This window comes from Ciona robusta, chromosome 2 (genome assembly GCF_009617815.1).
Source record: "Ciona robusta chromosome 2, ASM961781v2".
Lineage (NCBI taxonomy): Eukaryota > Metazoa > Chordata > Ascidiacea > Phlebobranchia > Cionidae > Ciona > Ciona robusta.
The window spans coordinates 4,591,170-4,609,738 of record NC_143236.1 but is presented as its reverse complement, the minus strand read 5'-3'; the positions used below and the strand labels follow the sequence as shown (position 1 = coordinate 4,609,738).

General features: G+C 44.3%; 2 protein-coding genes across 2 annotated transcripts in view; one reads left to right on the top strand and one right to left on the bottom strand.

The window, feature by feature from the left end:
* The window catches only part of LOC149740384 (coronin-7-like), a 57,018-nt gene that overhangs the window by 35,572 nt on the left and 2,877 nt on the right, over window positions 1-18,569 (bottom strand). The window contains exons 6-7 of the mRNA XM_089871706.1: window positions 17,980-18,114; window positions 17,494-17,576 (exon numbers count right to left, since the gene is read on the bottom strand). Of these exons, the coding sequence (XP_089727832.1) occupies window positions 17,494-17,576; window positions 17,980-18,114 (218 nt within the window). The remainder of the gene's footprint in view (window positions 1-17,493; window positions 17,577-17,979; window positions 18,115-18,569) is intronic.
* LOC149740385 (vasorin-like) lies at window positions 10,590-16,609 on the top strand. The gene is made up of 8 exons (XM_089871708.1): window positions 10,590-10,999; window positions 11,102-11,243; window positions 11,429-11,661; window positions 11,852-11,964; window positions 13,426-13,656; window positions 13,984-14,094; window positions 14,264-14,401; window positions 14,514-16,609. The coding sequence occupies exons 1-8, from the start codon at window positions 10,769-10,771 to the stop codon at window positions 16,078-16,080; spliced, it is 2,766 nt and encodes a 921-aa protein (XP_089727834.1). The 5' UTR covers window positions 10,590-10,768; the 3' UTR covers window positions 16,081-16,609.

Below are 18,569 nucleotides of genomic sequence, written 5' to 3'. Positions count from 1 at the left end.
ACAATCGTATAATCAAATCACTGACATGCGATGTACTTTATAACTGTATATTAACCACTTTAACGTCAAGTCAACCGGCGCAAAAAAATACGAAATTTGAACACTTTTATTATATCAGACATTAATTTTAACCACACTATATGCGACATAAGAGATTTAATAGAAAGTCACATTCCAGAAAAGTGGAGAACCGTGGGTGCTCGAAGTATTCAGTAAAATCGCAAATGGTTTTCACTTTTTAGAGCTATTCGGCAAGAAACGGCGGAACGATACTTCGTTACTTAAGTTTACGCGAATGCGCGGTAGAATTCGACTTTGCTTTAGAGAAAGTCCCGTCAAAAACAAGTGTAAAACCGATCGACACGGTTTGTCGAATCGCGGTTGCAAGGCGTAACAAAATACGAGGGACATGGACATGTAGGCTTCGTCTTATCTCAAACGTTTACTCAGCTCGCTATGCCTGATGGTCGACGTCGAGCTGGTGTGACGTGACCGGCAGTCGATCTTGCATGGGTGAGATTAGAGATTACGAAAACGTCTTCGGTGGTCGGGGATAAGCAGTTGGGTAACTTATCTTTGTTGGGATATCTCGACAGAGTTTTGCTTGCTACTGTGTGATTTTCGGTGTTGAATTCCACTACGAGAATTTGGATCGATAAAAACGACCATTCAGACGTTGATACTTGCGTTGTAAAAACCCGGATTTAAAATTGACATTGTGCGCCTGATTTCGACTGAAAATCTATTGTTTTAAGAATAAAAGCTGTCGGCCACTGGCATAACGGCCAGGAAATACGCAAGTCGATTTAACGCAGAGCGAGCAGTGACACTTCTGCTGAAGTCAAAACATTGGGGCTCGGGGTCGAGGTTCTGTTGAATTAAAACTACCCGGCTCCATTAAAGCGAGGCGACCGGAATTCGCGCTCGAGTGCTCGCGGGCGAAGGGGACCAAGAGCGGCTATAACAGTTAACAAAAAACACGGCTCGAGAAAAAAGCAAGGGCGAGGCGGGAAAAAAGGAAGAGAGAGCCGGAGGATTCGGACGAGAGATTCCGATGACATCAACAAACTGCTTTCTCTGCTTTACTTTATCCGCGACGGTTATAACTGAGTATCGATAGTCAGGTGTTGTGTTTTGGAATTTCGTGACGTATATTCGTAATCACGGCAGGTGCAACGAGCGTAGAACACTTGACTATAGTTGAGAACAACTTGGGATGTGATAAGTCGTTATGCGTGACTAGACAGTGTAATGTACGTATAGCAAGGTTATAATACAGAAGGAAATTACTGTCGAAGTTTTATCAGATGTTGTGATGTTCATGTAAAGTTTTTTTTAATAGAGAAAGTAAATAAACAAGACGTTAAGTTTTTTAAACTCATCCTTATATATGTGTCACGGTTGTTAATGATATTTTGATGGATGACCGACTGTACGCATGTTTGTTCTTGTGAGACTATTTCAGCCGTGTTTCAGGCCTGCAAACACGGCAGACACCGCATTGACGACTCGGGCTCGTGCGGGTAAGTGTCTTGTGGTGGTATGTTTCGTCAGCATGTCACTTCGCAAAAGGGTAGACTATTAGGGCTCTTGTGTAAGAGCAGCAGAGCTAAACGTACCCTATCTTGATGCTTTATCTGATGAAATGCAGATTTAGGCAAGCGCGCGTGAAGCTTTGGAAGGCCTGGCTGGGTTTGCGTTCGAGTGGCTGACGCTTAAGTCGAGATTAAAGTAATAGCAGTGAGGACATAAGGCAATGAGGCAAATATTTGTCTTGTAATGAATCACTGCAAACCAGTGTTGGCGGAATAGCCCGGCAAGTTTATAGATGGCTCACTGGTGTGTTTATGGTGTGCGCACACTCGAAGATAGAAAAGGTCTCGCGAATACTTCACGACGCTGGCCTATTGAGAGTGAATGTAAACAATGGCCGAAGGAGTGGACAGGAAAATTACTTTTAATGAAGCGCAGTTCATCTTGGCGGTTATCGGACGCCATCTTGAGCAAAGAGATGGCTGTTCTGCGCGCAAGTCGAAATTAAAACGAAAATTTTAATGAAATTTGAGCGCGTGCGCAATAACATATGCTGCCATCCTAACGACAGGTTATCAAAACAAAATCGTTGGAATGTCGCAACCGTAGACTGGCGGTTGATTACAGGCCTGGGGTGATGCTTAGGTGGGGAAGCGACCAGCACGCGTTCGGCTCGAGCCTGGCTGCTATCTGATCCTGTTTTGGCCAGGTGGTGAAGTTGCCTTTTTGGAAGAAGAGCAAATTAATTCTCATTGGCGACACAGTGAAAGTATACATAATGCATGGCGCGCCGTGCGCGGTTTTGGAAGCGCATGTGATGCGAGTGCGGTGTTTGCGGCTACGGCGGGTGGAAAATTACTGCGAGTCAAAAAAGCAGCTTAACTTTCACGACCGTATACGCACAAGTGGACTACGGCGTCGGAATTTTCGACGGAAAGTGCTTCTGTGGTTGAATTTGTTTCATGTCGGAAAGTTAAAATTTACAGTACGTGAGCAAAACAGATTGAAACGCCATAAGCATGAAATTTTCCATTATCCTCAATATCGGTTTTACAATCATTAAATAATCTTTTCTGTGATTTCTTCACGCTTTGTTTCTCGGAATCGAAAGTGAAGCTTTGGAGTGACAGAAACCTTAACCTAGGAAGCACCCGTGGACCCAACTTCCCCCACAAAGTGCATGGGGCGCGTTAATCGTTTCACGGTCCATGGCCGTTCTATGTGTCGTGCATATCGGGTTGCACTAAGGCATCCCAGATGGGCAGGAGAGGCGGACGTTTTCCGATTAGTAGTAACAGATTTAATGCACTTGAGTTGGGCATTGTACAACGTGGGGCATGCAGAGCGCTTGGTTGATCATTGTGGGGTTAATGAGCGTAAACGAACAAGCGGGAAAGAATTTACGGCTTAAAGCGAGTTTTGCAAAACCTGACAAAGCGAAAGTGCCAAAATCTGGCTGCTATGTGTCATATAGCTATATAGAGAGCAATTTTTGCCGATCTATCAATGTTTTCGCTTCACTGGGCTGCGTTTGGTTTTTCTTGGAAAGGTCGTGTGCAAAGCGCCCATGTTGACTGGAATGTCTCATTAAACTCCCCGCCGCAGTGATCCCGTATTGTTTTCTTGACACGTAATATATCGCTTGTAGAATAAAGCGATTCGCATTTGGCATCACTGACTGTGGATGTAGTCAAAACTAGAAAACGAAACCGGCGAGTGCATTAAAACATCGTTTTATATTAAACAAACTAATTTAAGAGCGAGCACTGATGCCCGTTATCGTGTACGTAACACAAAAAAACCTTGTACCGGAACGAAAGTCTTGTTAACACTTGGTTGGAACTTTTGCGAGCGGCAGTAAATCGTTCAGTATACGACACTTATTACCGGGAAAGCGGAAATCTAATTGACTTCGGTGCTTTGTATAATTTTAAGACAATTAGTGGCGACTGTAGGCATGGCGGTGGACACGACGGTACATAAGAATTGGAAGCAACAGGGCGTCCGGCAGAGACTGTTACAATAAACAGTCTAGAATTTGAAGTGTTTCAGGTCGCTACGTGTACGAATATGGTAGCTTTGACGAGAAAACGTCATTTCACGGTTGCAAAAAACATGCATGTCTTTGTTTTTTGGCGCCCGGGGATTTCTGAAGCCATATGTGCGCGAATAAATAATTAATATTAGGAACGTGTGGTAAGGTTAGGTTGTTGGATGGCAAAATTAATGTTGTAGCCAGTCTTGGATTTCGGAGTGGTTGTCAGATAGTGGCATGTTACAATGACATATGGATCAAAATTTTTGAAAGTAAAAAATGTGTGTTGAATGTACCGGAGATGGGTACTTTTAGGGCATATTAGTTTGCAGCGAAAAAATGGGACGTTATATATAGACTGAACAATTAAGTGTGTGTTAAGGTTTATATGGTTTAGTTTGCTGCGAACTTTCGAGTTCTGTCGGGTTTATAGTGTTCGTAGCTAGTTCATTCCACGTCTTTTGCGGAATCGAGAATTCCCGCTGAGTTGATCCGCCAACATCTCAATCCTCGTTATCCGCGGATTATCCTGAATTAACGCGAAAATCCCGTTGTTCCGAGAGGGGAGTCGCGTCGCGAAAATGTCGCAGCGCAATTTTGCACGTGTTGGTGACGGGTGATTTTAATGTGGACAATTCATTCAACCTTAATTTCGACTAAGTCACCCCTGCATGTTGTATTGGATAACTGTTGGAAATGATTCCAATTTCCTTGATGTTATCCAGCAATCGCTCGTTAGCGAATCGAAGGTGTATTTCTATAATTGCGAAAGCGCATTTAACAAAGCAGGTGAATGAGAGGAATTATTATTAAACAGGAACTGGCTTCTGTGAGCCTTTAATGAGGTCGAGACTACATAATAAGTGAGCTTAATAAGAATCCCCGCCCCACCCGATCTAAGAAAGTGCTTCGGACCAATTAATCTAACGTTTAACAAAGTGCAGGGTGTGTTTCGCCCGCTCGCTTAGCGTTTATATAGGGAAAGGTGGATATCTTTTGTTCTGAAACTTGGTTTTGGGTTATACGTATGTTTGTTTGGCGAATCCAGAAGTCGTGGCGTTAAAACAATCAAGTGCCTTACGCGACCGAATTACCGTGGCGACCGTTGGCCTTAGGAAATCAAAACATAACCGTATGAAGCTGCTACCGTGGCAACGCTGGTTTAAATTAATTACACTTCCTGGTGGGCTGTTTTGCGCTTTTAATTAAAGGGAGGCTTTCGTTGAATGCGTTAGGTGTTTGTAAACGTTAGCTGGCGGTTTGTGTGTATTGGTCACTAATCCAGGTGGGAAGGGGTGAAATTTGTTTTGCTAGCGGTTAAACAGCAACAAACTGTCTCAAGTGCTTTGTTTATCCGAGCTGTGACGAGAGCTGGATTTTGTCGCTCACGGCCGTCGGTTTCTAATGACGATGTGACAAGTGCGAGGATTCGACGAATCCGATTACAACGCCCGGGGTTTCGCGATTCGTCCGCGGCCTCGGTGAGACCGGTTCGCCGCGAATAGCCAAACAAACAGCCGCGAGTTTATGTTTACTGCGAAACGTGTAACAACGATAAAGACATGGATGCGGTTGGAGGTGGGACTGTTTTCGAGAGTCGACTTAACCCTCGTGAGCGTAGTACCTGTTTCGTAGTGCAGACGACTAACGAAACCTCACGTTTAATTTACGTGCTTTACTGGGATAAGCCTGCTGAACCGATAAATCGTTTATTTGCATAAAAACTTGGGCGTTGACGCGGAAGCTCAGTGTTAGCAGAGTACAGAACGAGAAAGCTGGTCTAAGATATCGGACTTTGTTGAATTATACACGATACGTGATAGTTCAACCAATTTTCGTTTTTTATTAATGCTTGATTTAATTTAAAAATACGAAGCTGAAGCTCTAAGTTTCTCCACTCGATCACAGCCACAGCAGATGCCGCGTTGTTGGTGCGGCAACTGCGGTATTTGGGCAGCTTCGACAGCCAATGCTCTGCTTTAATTAGACTATAGCAGACACGCTAATAGAAACCGCTCGACGAGAAAACGCGTCGGAATCGAATTATAGACCCCTCTTATGCGACGTTTGGCTTGGACAGCTGACAAGGCAGGGCCCGGGTGGGGATTGTAAACAAGCGGCCAATACATAACAACGCATAACAAGGGTTCCTATTCTGCGAGTGCTGTTGATCTTTGTACGCGTTCGCGTCACTGGAAAGCTAAGTGAGTTCTGATGAGGCCATTTGAGTCGTTTAGTTTGGGGGATGGTGGCAGATGTCAGTTGAAGTGTGTTACAGGTGGAACAGGGAGTGTTAGGTGGACTATTTCTAGCTGGGAAGTGAGGCGGCTCAGTGTTTTTTTAATAAACGTAGTAAGGCTAGGGTAGTATTCGAGATACGACGTGAGACGATCATGGTTATGAAGCAGAGGCTCGGTTGCAACAAGCGAAACATTGTCTGTCGTAATATGATGCGTCGGGCAGGTCCGGACAAGCGGTGAAGGCGCGTGTCTGGCTCGCGTCACCACGCGTCGTTGCTTGTTGTGTACCAGCAGCCGCAAGTTAAGCCGGAGGTATAATCCACACTGGCTAGGCTCCTACGAATTCCCGAAGCCGCAGTCATTCCAGATCAGTTCTCCCGGCATATATGGAAGACTTCCGTGTACAGTTTACGTGACTCCGAGGGCAGGAGGTGGTTTTGGGGGACTCGCATGGCGATGTTAAGGCATTCCTATACGTAATCGTGGTGACTTAATAGACGACGCCTGAGGCGATGATAATCTCTTCCGCGGTTTAACTAACTCATTGCGCCGAGCTTTGAATGCAAAGGCTAAGCCGCTACCCGAACCGCCTTCAGTAAACAGTGTAAACGTTGAGGCGGTTGTAAACACAGGCACGCGAGCGACGTCGGACACTTGTTTTACAGGATTCGGAAGTTCATATCGCAGCAACAGACTCTTTACATTTGCGCTGACCACCGGTTACGTGTTTCGCCCAGTTTTTACTAGTTTACATGTGCTAAATAAACATGGTAACGATTTAACATGATTATTGGTTAATGGGTAACTGTATATACGCTGGCGCGGATGTCTTGTGACGTCGACTACAAAAACACGGCGATAACATAAGCAATCTCGTACGTCATAATCGGCCTCGGCAACTAGGCTACATAGCCTATGATTGTGACATAACTACGACAGTCATCGGCGCGGGCGTGTACTAATTTGCGGTTGCAGGTCGTAGTCGCGGCTACGGCGCTCGTACAAAATCGCCGTTTAAAACAATCGAGAAACTCGTAATGAGCGGAGAGGTCGCGTTTGCGAGGAATCGTGACGACGATTTGAACACGGATTCGGCTTGGTAAATTTCATATTCAAGTGGTTCCAATAAGCCTCGTCGGCAACGAACATCGCTAATTGCTAATTTGGTTTAACGAACGAAACATTTACGCGCAGCATCCGCGCTGTATAGTTACCAGTTTGAAAAAGCTTACAGCAGGAATTGAGCATTCTTTCGTTTCGCATAGTGCGCTGTGAGATTTAATTGCTGAATCTTATCGTTTGACGTCCGTTATATCATTAGAGATATCGCGTTCATTCGCTACTATGGTTAAGCTAGGAACGGCTAATGCGCGGAACCGTGATAAATTAAAGCCAGCTGTTACTGGAAGGTAAGAGCAACAGAATCTCGGTTTGATCTTAGTCTCGATAGAAGCCAGTTTATTTGGATAGCCTTTTATAGTTAGAAATCGGATGGATTTCTGAAGAGGAAGCTGCAGCTGGTCCGCAATGCGATACGTCGTGAAACATTGACCGCTCTGGTAGTGTTTCCGTATTAAAATCAACACGACTTCCGCTGATTTTTTGCGCACGGTTCGGTCAACACTACAGTGGACCTGTGGACAGGCCAATGATGATCAATGCGAAGACGATAAATATTTACTGCATCCCGCCACTCGCGATTAATGACAGTTTACACTGGCGCCTTATTGGTCGGGTTCTTATTTCTCACGTAATTTTGTCAAATATGGTATCGTCGAAGAAAACGAGATCGCGACCGATTTTGTAAGCGTACTAGCTTTAACGACAAGAGTTAAAGCGGAATTGTTCGGTGTTATCAGATTTTTTAAAGGAAATTGCGAAAATAAAATAAATAGCATTATTTTTTATATATTAAAAGCGAAATTTTGCGACATCAAAGCCGCATGACCGTTCAAGCGAACGTCAATCTCGGAAAACGTTCTGTTTTAGGCCCGGGTAGGGGTGTGTAAGAAATGACGTGCACGATTCATTTACTACTTCAGTTAAACCTCGGCACGCGCGTACCAAGGTTGTGTTTGCAAGAGACTTGTTTGCAGAGGTATATAACTTCTTAAAGTGATGTGCTGAAAGACGTGGTATAGGAGCAGTTACCAGGCTTGCTTTTTACTACTTGAGCGATAATAGCTTGCAAGTTGCAACCTAGGTGAGTAACAAAGAAGGGACAGTCGAAGAATGCGTCGCTTGACGCACAATAACTCGCAATTGGCAGATTATCCGGTAGTTAGCCAACAATACTGTTTACCGGGAACTACGCATGCGTAAAATCGCGGCAAGCAATTACTGGGCGGGATTCATTCTGTGCAAGGCAGGTTAGGGTGAGGTTGTGTGGCAATGATACCAAACACACTGTAAGGGATAGCTATGTGAAGGAATACGTTATAATACAGGCAGTTCCGTTTGTTGTTTTGAGGTGTTGTTGATATTGACCTACTGTAATGCAGTGTGCAGATGGATTGTTTGCTTGTCGAGACCGATAGCGAGGAATTAGAGCGCGGAGTTCGTACCCTTTCAATCCAGTTTCAAGACCACTCAGTACTCGCGAGGCGCACGGCGTTCAAGTGGTTCCCGATCCGAGAAGCTGCTTTGTTCGATCCACAATACTCCCTTTATAGGTGGGGATGCTTACAAGCACTTTAGCTCGAGAACTGCCGGGGATTGACGATTGAGCACGGCTCGAAACTACAGCCACTCGTGCGTCGTAATTTCCAGCTTCGATCACAGTATACAGCAGTTTAAACGGACAGTGAGCATCTTTGTTTAGTTTGCGATAGAAAATTGACTTATGAACGCATAGGTATTGTGAGTTTATATGTAATCCAGGAAGTTGCTTACGGGTTTGCTGAAAATGGCTGCCGTTGTAGCACAGGGACGTTTAATATATCACGGGCCACTGCACGAAAGTGTGTGGCGATGAATCATAGGCTTAGAGCTTGTTATTTCGGCGTCAGTGCCGACTGTACCGTGGCGAATATGTATTAGCGTTTTGAGTTCGTCAGTCAGTGAGAATCTATGTTAAAATATAAAGCAGGAAATCGATACTGCACGAGGATTGCATGCGAAGAGTGACGGCGACCATGCCGTGGCTAATATAAAGGAAAACACCGCGTATATTGGCACAGGTGCCGTATGGTCGTTGAGGCTTACCGCTATGAAAGTTAGGAATCCAATCCGCCTCCGAGGCGAAAACACAACACGAATTACGCCGAGATTTGCACGCAACTTCCCGAGTGCGATAACGTTGAATGACAGTTGATTCGTCGGGGGCTAAGGGTTGGTATATTGTCTCATTACACAGCTCGTTAGGCAGGTTCGGGGTAAAAGTTGTAGGATGCGTTCCAAGCGGGTGACAGCAAAAGTCAGAATATGGTGATGGAGATATGGTAGCTACCGTTTTTTCAGCTGCCTGCGGTGGGGTTTGAGCTGTGGTTTGGCGTTGTAGCGTTTGAAACTGGATGAGGATAAACTCAAGCCAGAAATATCAACGAAATTATCAGACATTCAAATCCTCGTTTTTTACGAGTGAGCTGAACCGGTTGGAGCCGAGTCTGAGTAAACATTTCGCAGCCGTCCAGTACACATTCATTGTCGCTGAAGTGTGCTGAAGGATTAATTGGTGCGCGCCTAAAGTTGGGTAGAAATGGTATGGGTATGGGAGTTAATCAAGAAGTAAGTAAGCAGGCGGATATTACGCTAGAGTGGTGGTAAAGGTTGAAAGAGTGTGTCGTTTATGGCGGAAGCTGCTGGTTTATTGCTGCGATTGTAAAACCAGGGTAGCTAAAAGGTTGAACCGCGGCGTAGGTCGGGCAGAACGTATTGAAAAAGGGGGGCGGTCGAGCTTCAAAGCTCTGATACCGAAATGCAAACAAGTGAAGTTATAAAAGGGAGTTCAGTTTGAGTAGAGGGGCTTAAGATCGCTCCACGCCCCAAGAAGGGTGAACAGGGGCGCCCATGTTCGTTTAAAGGCGCTCACACGTGACAGGATAATCTTCGACGTTAGTGAAGCGAGACGGCGAGGATTCGCGATCCAGGTTCCCGGCTATGGCAGCGAATTTCGCCCGAAGTTGACTCAGCCAGACACAGGAAACACGCAGACTTCATTAGATTCGCGAGTCAGCCTAATAAGCTCGGCGAAGAGAAATTATGACATCGACTTGAAACGAAGCGAGCCACGAGTTTCCGCATCAGGGCGCACGACCGCTTGCCAATTAGATGACGAAAGGGAAGAAAAAATAGGTCGAGGCTAAACACGCGCACGTAATAACAACTTCATTGTTAAGGGCGCAATCTCGGATGAAGCGGCTTAGCGGATTTCGCTTTAAAACCAGGTTCCTATACGTCCTCAGCAGACAAGGCCTAAATACTCCGCGCGTTGACGCACTTAAGCAAAAAGGGAAAGTGCAAGGGTGAGTTACTACATGCAATTGATGGGGTAAGCTTTCGGGATCGGTCAGGGTCCAGTGGCAGCAAAGCGAGCGGGACCGGGCAAAACATGGCCCGCTGTAACCGGAGCCAGGCGCTCGTGTCGCGCGCAAACCGTGCTAAACCCAGTAAACATACAAACCGTAATCGAGTGGTGCGTTTGATATTATGATATGACAACAGAGAAATAATAGTTTGCTGTAAGCAAGGTTGCGGTGTGGCAGTCGAGGTGATTGACGTACTCCGGAAGCGAGACTTCGTAAGATTTAGTATTGAAACTTGTTGTTTTCTTTGTTCCACAGGCAAGTAGCTGACATCTTAAATTAGAATTTCCTGAGCGACTGTTCATGATTTCTGAAGCGCAGTGCGGATTTTTACAAGTCCAGCAAAGCGGAAAAAACTCGATTAAACCGGACATTCGGCGACAAAAGAAAACTCCACTCCTAGGTTGGAACACAGTTGTTTAATTGGATTTAGCAGCATGGCGACGTGGGCTACGACGTACCTGGCTCTAGTGATGTTGGTTGTCGCGAAGATGACGTCATCAACAATGACGTGTCCGAGACTGTGTAGTTGTCACTCGCGGGAAGTTTGGTGCGAAAATCAAGGTCTGACTGAGATACCGGTCGGCATACCGGTGGACACAAGGAAACTTTATCTCTTCGACAACAACATTACCACCATCCCCGAAGGATCGCTGTCGCGTCTAAAGGTAATGTCTATATCCTTCTGGGCTCCTGTGCAGATAGAAACTGTCTCGATATTTGTGTGTGTTTGTCTTGGCTGATTATTGACCTGCTTTCTTATTTTGCAGGGTCTGCAGTTTTTGGTGTTAACGTCAAACGGCCTCACGAACGATGCGATCCGACCTGGGTTGTTCTCGCAGTTGAAGGAGCTTGAGGTGTTGATACTTTCAAACAACAAACTCACCACCATTACCAACGACATGTTCGCTGGTAAGTAAATATTGATAATGCAATTCGTCGTGCATATAATACAGGTCGGCTTGTACAATATTAAATATTGTAATCTTTACCGGTCACGAGGATCACTCGGTTGCTGCACGCGTGCATTTTGCGACCATGCTCTTTTTATTACATTCCCGTGCGACCAAGCAAATCTCAACAAATAATATTGCCAGGTATGCCGAAACTGGTCAGGCTCTACATAGAGAAGAACCGACTGCGAACCATCGCACCGAAGGCTCTTTTTAACATGACGAAACTGGTGGAGCTGAAACTGAGCGGGAATCAACTGACCAACTTTCCGAAGATCAAATCATGCCCCAAACTCCGCAGACTCAGCTTGAACAATAATAAACTTGCAAGGCTGCAGTTCGATAGCTTAAGCGAAGTCAATTTGGAAGAACTAGAGGTGAAGGGAATTGTATATTGGTCTGAAATTTCGAGTAATCCGGAAAAACAACATTGGCTTTCCACCGACAACCCAAACATTTCTATAGCGATGCATTCTGCGCCCCTAGTAATTCGAAAATCGCAAATTAGAGCAATTGTTGTAATTTTTTTATTAGGGTGTAAAATTAAATCAAACCAATTATTTGCAGTTATCCAGTAACCGTCTTACCCAACTGCCTTCAACTACGTTTCGAGACATGAGCAACTTTGGTGTTTTGGATCTAAGTCTCAATCGGATTAGAAGGTTGCCCAGGATAATAAAGTAAGTTGTTTTGTATGCCTGCTAATGGGTTGATGCATAAATAGAATGTCCGAGAGCGGCGTTCATTATTCGTGCATTGTGTTGCCGCTATGATATTTTCGCTTCATGGTAGCGATACAATGGATCGTGATTGTTATTGTTGGGACGCGGTGTAAAACGTTCGCGAAAGCGGGGATTACACTGAGCTCCATTAGGGCAAGACGACTGCCACGTTTTACGTCGGTTCAAGGCCCCAGAATGCAGGGCGCGGCCTTAGTGGGGTTGTCTTTCGTCGGGCCGAAACATTGTTCTGATGTGGACGCCGCTTGTCAGCGTTTGTCGGGGGTGAAACCACGCGAAACAGTAATGGCCGACGGTTCGAGTTTTGAGTCGAGTTCGTAGTGTATGGATGATGAGTGATCGCTGTTTTTCGTAAACACAGACTGCATTAGGGCCCCTGTTTCAGACGGCGCGCAGAAGATGAAACGCAGACGACACAGTGTGAGTAGCAGGCTCGTGCACCGAGATTGCTTGTTCGGGGTAAACAACATCGGCCTACATACACATACAAACGGGGACCGGAGTACACAGAATAAGCTGTTAGGTGTGCGGTGTACCGTCGCATGAAAACACGTACAGGGGGTTGGGCGGACCGCTTTCAAATCCCATGAACCGTGCCGCTAAAAGCTAGAGCTGCGAGACGCCTGCGGAGTAAACGAGACACGTAGGCGTAAGTCAACAGGCTGTTTTCGTTGAAAGCTCAATGACCCAGGCACTTCTCTCGGACCTAGGAACACTCGACCGGGGTGTGCTGCAGCTCCGTCTTTGTCAGGTCGGCGAACCCTTAAGGTTGACGCGCGTGGCTGACAGGTACATGCATGGATTATCGGTTAAGCTGGAAAAGCTTTGAATTCCTGCAGCCATAGGTCGGTAGCTAGGTTAAACAAAGCTATGGACCTTTGAGCGTAATACCAAGCGCGTCGGGGAGTTTTGGCAAATCTCCAATTTAATATAGATAAGTGGTTCGAGTTTAATCTAACAATTACCAGCGAAATTGGAGTGTCGTTTGTATTAAACGAGGCCGCTTTTACACAGAACCGTGTTTTAATCTAACGACCTGAGCAGTTTCTTTCACGTACAACGAGGCGAGCCAAAATGCCATGAATAATTCTAATTGCGAATACTGCGAAAACAACGTGGACGAAAATTGGCTTAGCTAGAAACGCTCGGCGAAGTTTAATTAACATACGCTGATACATGACGATCTGCTTATACTACAAGCAACTGATATCACAATAAAAGCGACAAGAGAGAAAAATTCTGCAGACCAATTAAAAGCCAAAGTGGAGACCGAGTGTCTCCACTTCCAAGGCAGCTGTAATTGATTTGACATCATTAGCGCGTGCGACCCGTTGAACACCAGCTGTAAGCAATCAAAGCATAATGTGAAGTTTATAATCCTAACTGCGACTTTATTTTCAGGAACATGACTTCGCTTCATTCCCTCAACCTCTCCTGCAACTCCATCAGCTTTCTTCCTCCGGATTTGCTCCAGAGTTTGCGGAAGATCAAGGTCCTGGACCTCCACGATCTTCGACTCTCATCCCTTAGCGAATCCTTCATCCCAAGGGGTGTCCTCTTCAATGTGGCGGACTTTTCCATGAACCCGTGGCGGTGCGACTGTGACCTCTCTTGGCTGCCAAACATTATGAGGTGGGTACGGCGATAAGCATTTTATGCAAAAAGACGATTTATCCTCAAAATACCGTTATCGGCAAAGGTGCTTCAGAATCGACACGCGTTTTCGGGGGTCGATATCCCCGTGCATTTAGTATTACAAATTCACTGTCACTGATAAGGTAACGAATCGTGTGAGCAGAGATACACAATCGTGTTCGTTATTTTAAGCCAAATCGGCTTCAAGAAGGCAGAAACCCGACCTTGCTACGGGTGAATTACAAGTGAAATGAGTCGGCACGCTTATCTTACACTTGTCCAGCAGCTGAGCAATCGAAAAATAACCTCTTTATTTTTGTGCAGGGCCATACCAGGGGCATTTATAAACGTTGACAGTGTGCAGTGCGCAACTCCCGTTAGGTGGCAGCACAGAAAGCTCAACTCTTTGTACGATCACGACCTCAAATGCAACAGGTATTCAATTGTTGTGGATATTGCTACTTAACGTTCAGACAGTGATTAGATTTGATAAATGTGGTCTGCTTATCGACTAAATACCGAGTAAATACTAAACGTAAGCAACCCAAATGGGGTATAGGTTAGCGGTTAATTTTCAAACCTTTAATTGACTTGTTTTTGACAGGGGACCCAGTTTGCCGCCCAGAGATAAAGACACTGCCAGCCATCCGCACAGACCGACTGTGGATCTATGTGATGGAATAGTTTGTGCTAACGGCGCCCCATGTTATATCAACAACACGACAAACCGCCCAGTCTGCAGGTGGGATATAAGACTAATGATGTTTTCATTACCGCGGGTGTTGCCGCTTTACAAATGTCAGCCTTACTACAATGACCCGTTGTTAAAATTTTATATGTTTTTTTATATAAAGGTGTCCTCCTCACTGGACAGGCATGTTGTGTGATCATTGGAAAGCATTACCCACCCCACCCACATCCACCACGACCACTACAACCCTAGCTGCACGCGCACCGTCGGACAACGTACCGCATCTTATAATACAGAGTGATACCATCACCCCGAACTCAGTGGGGATAATTCTACCAAGTACTGGACGATCCCTAAAAGTTACAGTCACCGAAATCCTTGCGGGTCGAAAATCGACTCCGAACGAATATACGATCGTTCCGACCACTCACCCTTACACTGTAAACGATTTGGAGGCAGGAAAGAAGTACAACATCTGCATCACCTCATCGGACATCATCCGGAGTACCGGAGGCAGGGACAAGATCGTGACAGACACGTTATGCGGGGAGGTAACAACCTTAAACCTTCCAGCGAGCGGTTCTCCCGACGAGACGACGAAAGATTATGATTCAAATTATGTGGAACCGGACAAGGAAGAAAATAAAGTTATTCCACCACCGACTGTTGTCGATGCTCCAGTCGTCGATCCAGGCGACGATGAAAAACAGACAGGCGACACAAATCCTTCAGTAGATACCCAACATGACTTTCCGTTGCTTTACCCGGCGCTCGGTGCGGGGTTAGGGGCATTCGTGATCCTGGTAGTCGCCATTTTGTTTTTTGTCTGCTATAAAAACAAAAAGAAGCAGAAGAAGCAAGCGAACAATAACGACTCGATAAAACCGTCAGAATACAGTCGGGGCCGACCGTCCAACGGCATCTGTGACCCTGATATGATACCGATGATGATGCAGCAGGTTCCTAGACCGACAGTAACTACATCAATGGTAACCCCGCAGGGAGAAATATACCAACACCCACCACATAACCACACACAGAATGGGGCAATACAGCCGCTCCGGGTATCTACACCAAACAAAAACGGTTCTTTGGGACGCAGCAGTAACTCAGGCGGAAGCGTCTGCGGAGCGCCGATGTCGCAACCCGGTGAGATACAGCGCGGGTACTCGCCCGGATCGAACGTTAGTCACACTGTACCAAAAGATGGCCTGGAGGAGCCGCGATACGTCACAAGTCCTAACTGCGCGCTCCCCTATCCCAGCAACGGTGGAGTGTACAGCACCCAAATCCCGTACACCACAACCCAACAACCCCCGCCACATACTAACCGGGGACACGAGTTCTTATACCGAGCTCACCCAGGCAGCCTAGCTGCAGAAACAATCGCGGAGACGCGCTACGGGGAAACTCAAGGGCTGGTGCCGAGGCCAACTTGTACAACAGTGAACCACTACCACCACAGCCCTATCGCGACCACAATGGGACCGGACTATGCTTACCAGCAGCACGTAAACGGCTTGGTAACCGGCTACAGCCAACCCACAGTGCCGCAAATCACGCGATCTCCGGTTCGGTACACACCGTCTACACAAATGGGGTCCGGAGTTCGTTTCCCCGACCAGCGAGTCGGTCATCTAAGTTTGGACCGCTACGGTCCAGCGATCACGAGCGGTCACATGATCGATCCGAACATGTCACCTGCGTTTCATGACACTTTAGTCATGTGATCGTTGTGTCACGATTTCTAATCTATTTACGCTGTATAGGCGCTCGCTGCTGTGAAAAGTTCACTTAGTTCGATTTTCGAATTTTTTGTTTATTCGTGTACTGGGCTGTACCTTGATCTCGCTTTTTAGCACCACATTATAATATAACCCAACATACACGCTCACTCTTTGCACTTTACACTACGAATATACCACGTCCACATATCATACACGTAGCTGTTTTTACGTCACCAATATATAAGCTTTACATATATTGCAATCGATTGCAACACAAGTGAAGAACAACAAGAAACTGCCTTTGTTCAAATATACTTTAAAACTGCTGCGTTTTCCGAATTGCTATTTTTTTCTTATATTGCCACGACCAAATCTGTTTTTTCTTTGTTTTTTTTTACTTTCCTTAAAAAGTTCTCGTTGTGCCAATGACGTCACATTTCTACGGCGGCTTTGCTACGTGACCCGTGCATTTTAAATATGAAACCCAATAAAGCAATTGCTTACTGCGGCTTCTACCGCGAGCGAACAAAAACAGTCGTTTTGTGCATCAATAATTTAGCTATGCAAATAAGCAGGAGTGAAAATACGACGAGTAGAACGGAATGACTGATATTCTGCAGTTTTTTTATTAAAAACCTTCCCCATACTAGTACTGTATAGACTAGTTTGACAAGCTATATGAAAATTGCTTATAAAAAAGTACGAGAAAAATAAGTAACAAAAAATAGCCAATACTTTGCGCGCATATAGGGAGGTATTGGACTAAGTTACTTAAAGCACACTAAGGTCCCTTTCTCTATTGCTACCACTTACCTACAAGTTCGTACAAAATTTCTAGTGAATATACAGAGACACACGAATATTAATCTGATCACTTACCAACTGCCTACACATTAACAGTAATATATAGTATACCCTAAACAAAAAATAAATATCATCCTAAACAAATTTTGATGAAGACAACCTAAATAGGACGTCAAAAGAGCGGTCAACAAAATTTTTTTCTCGGGAAGAGCCATTATACAATATACAAGTATTAACAGTAATGTTTAGGGCAGGAGTTCGCAAGCTTTTTTACACCGTTGACCCTTTTGAAAATTTTGAAAAATCCCCCCCTCCCCCCCTATTTTTTTACCTTTTAAAAAAGTAAGATTTTATTTAAAAAAAACTTGTTTATACAGTAACCTGTAGTTAGAAGGATATAAATACATCACACAATAAACATGATTGATATAACATTAATTAGTTATTCCATATGTAGTTAATCTTATGTTTGGACTTGTTTTTGCTCTAACAATGTTTTAATTTTAGTCTTACAGCAGTCGTAACCATTCACAGCTTTACATAGAAATCTTATATGTATTATTATTTAAACTATAAACCTAAGCTTTAGGCAATGAAAAACCACACACTCACCCAGTAGAAGTTCCAAATTCAATGGTTTGAAGGCAACTTGTTAAGTTTCTTGGATCCCAAGCTTTCAGTTCTCTAGATCTTGACTAAAAATTAATAAAATATTAAATTATCAAATCAAGGTGGTAGAGAATTACAGGAATATTATGACTTTGTTGTGCCATTTACAATATATCTTTCTATCGCAAAGTGTTATTACAATAATGTTGTATTATTTTCTGTTAGAGTTACAAATGTCAGAGTAGTACACAAAATCAAAAAGGCATAAAGTCACAATACAATGACAGTCATTATAACACGCGACATGTTTAAAAACTGTATAAAATAACCAAGCGAAAAAAGGAGTACCCTCTACTCTACTGCATGAAACCAAAAATAAATAAAATTATGTTTTTTTTACTCCTTATTCGTAAAACAATGATGGAACAGTTATATTTGGTTGTGTAAATCAAATGTAACTAGAAGCATTACAACAATGTAACTACTCACTGTAGTGAATCCGGTTGTTGCAAATTTCTCAGAATCTCCGAGACAAATCACTCGCGAATCCTTGTGATTTCCATGAGCAGCAGTTTCAACAACCTGCTGGCCAACCCTTGGGTCTGCTATGAATAACTTCTTGTTCTAAAGATTAAAAAGTCAAAAATAAAATCATATTCATATTTCAAAATAAAATAATATTCATGTAGTTTGTTTCTAAACCTTAAAAAGTCGAAAAACAAAACTATTTTCATGTAGAAACTATCGATAACCAAAGCCATATTATAGACATGTAAATGTAACTATGGTTTCAGGCAGCATTTCATTGTTGTAACTCGACGGTTAATACCATTTTGCCTGAATCAGTAGCACATATAGTAGGGTGGGGGAAGACATGACATCTTTAGCACATGATATACATATATCCTAATCGTGTTTTAAACAATTAACAACGATCTATGGGAGTCGTTAGGATACCGTTTTATAATTCTTTGAATGATCTTTGTTTACTACCAAATAGGCTGAGAAAAAAGAATGAAAAGAATATATTTAATAACTTATAAACCTTTTTTTAACGTAACTATATGTCCTGTTTTTGT

Bases quoted from the DNA above. Each gene is read 5' to 3' on its own strand.
- LOC149740385 (XM_089871708.1), top strand. From the start codon at position 10,769: ATGGCGACGTGGGCTACGACGTACCTGGCTCTAGTGATGTTGGTTGTC. The intron at 13,657-13,983 runs GTGGGTACGGCG...ATTTTTGTGCAG, and splicing joins TGGCTGCCAAACATTATGAG to GGCCATACCAGGGGCATTTA. The intron at 14,095-14,263 runs GTATTCAATTGT...TGTTTTTGACAG, and splicing joins CACGACCTCAAATGCAACAG to GGGACCCAGTTTGCCGCCCA.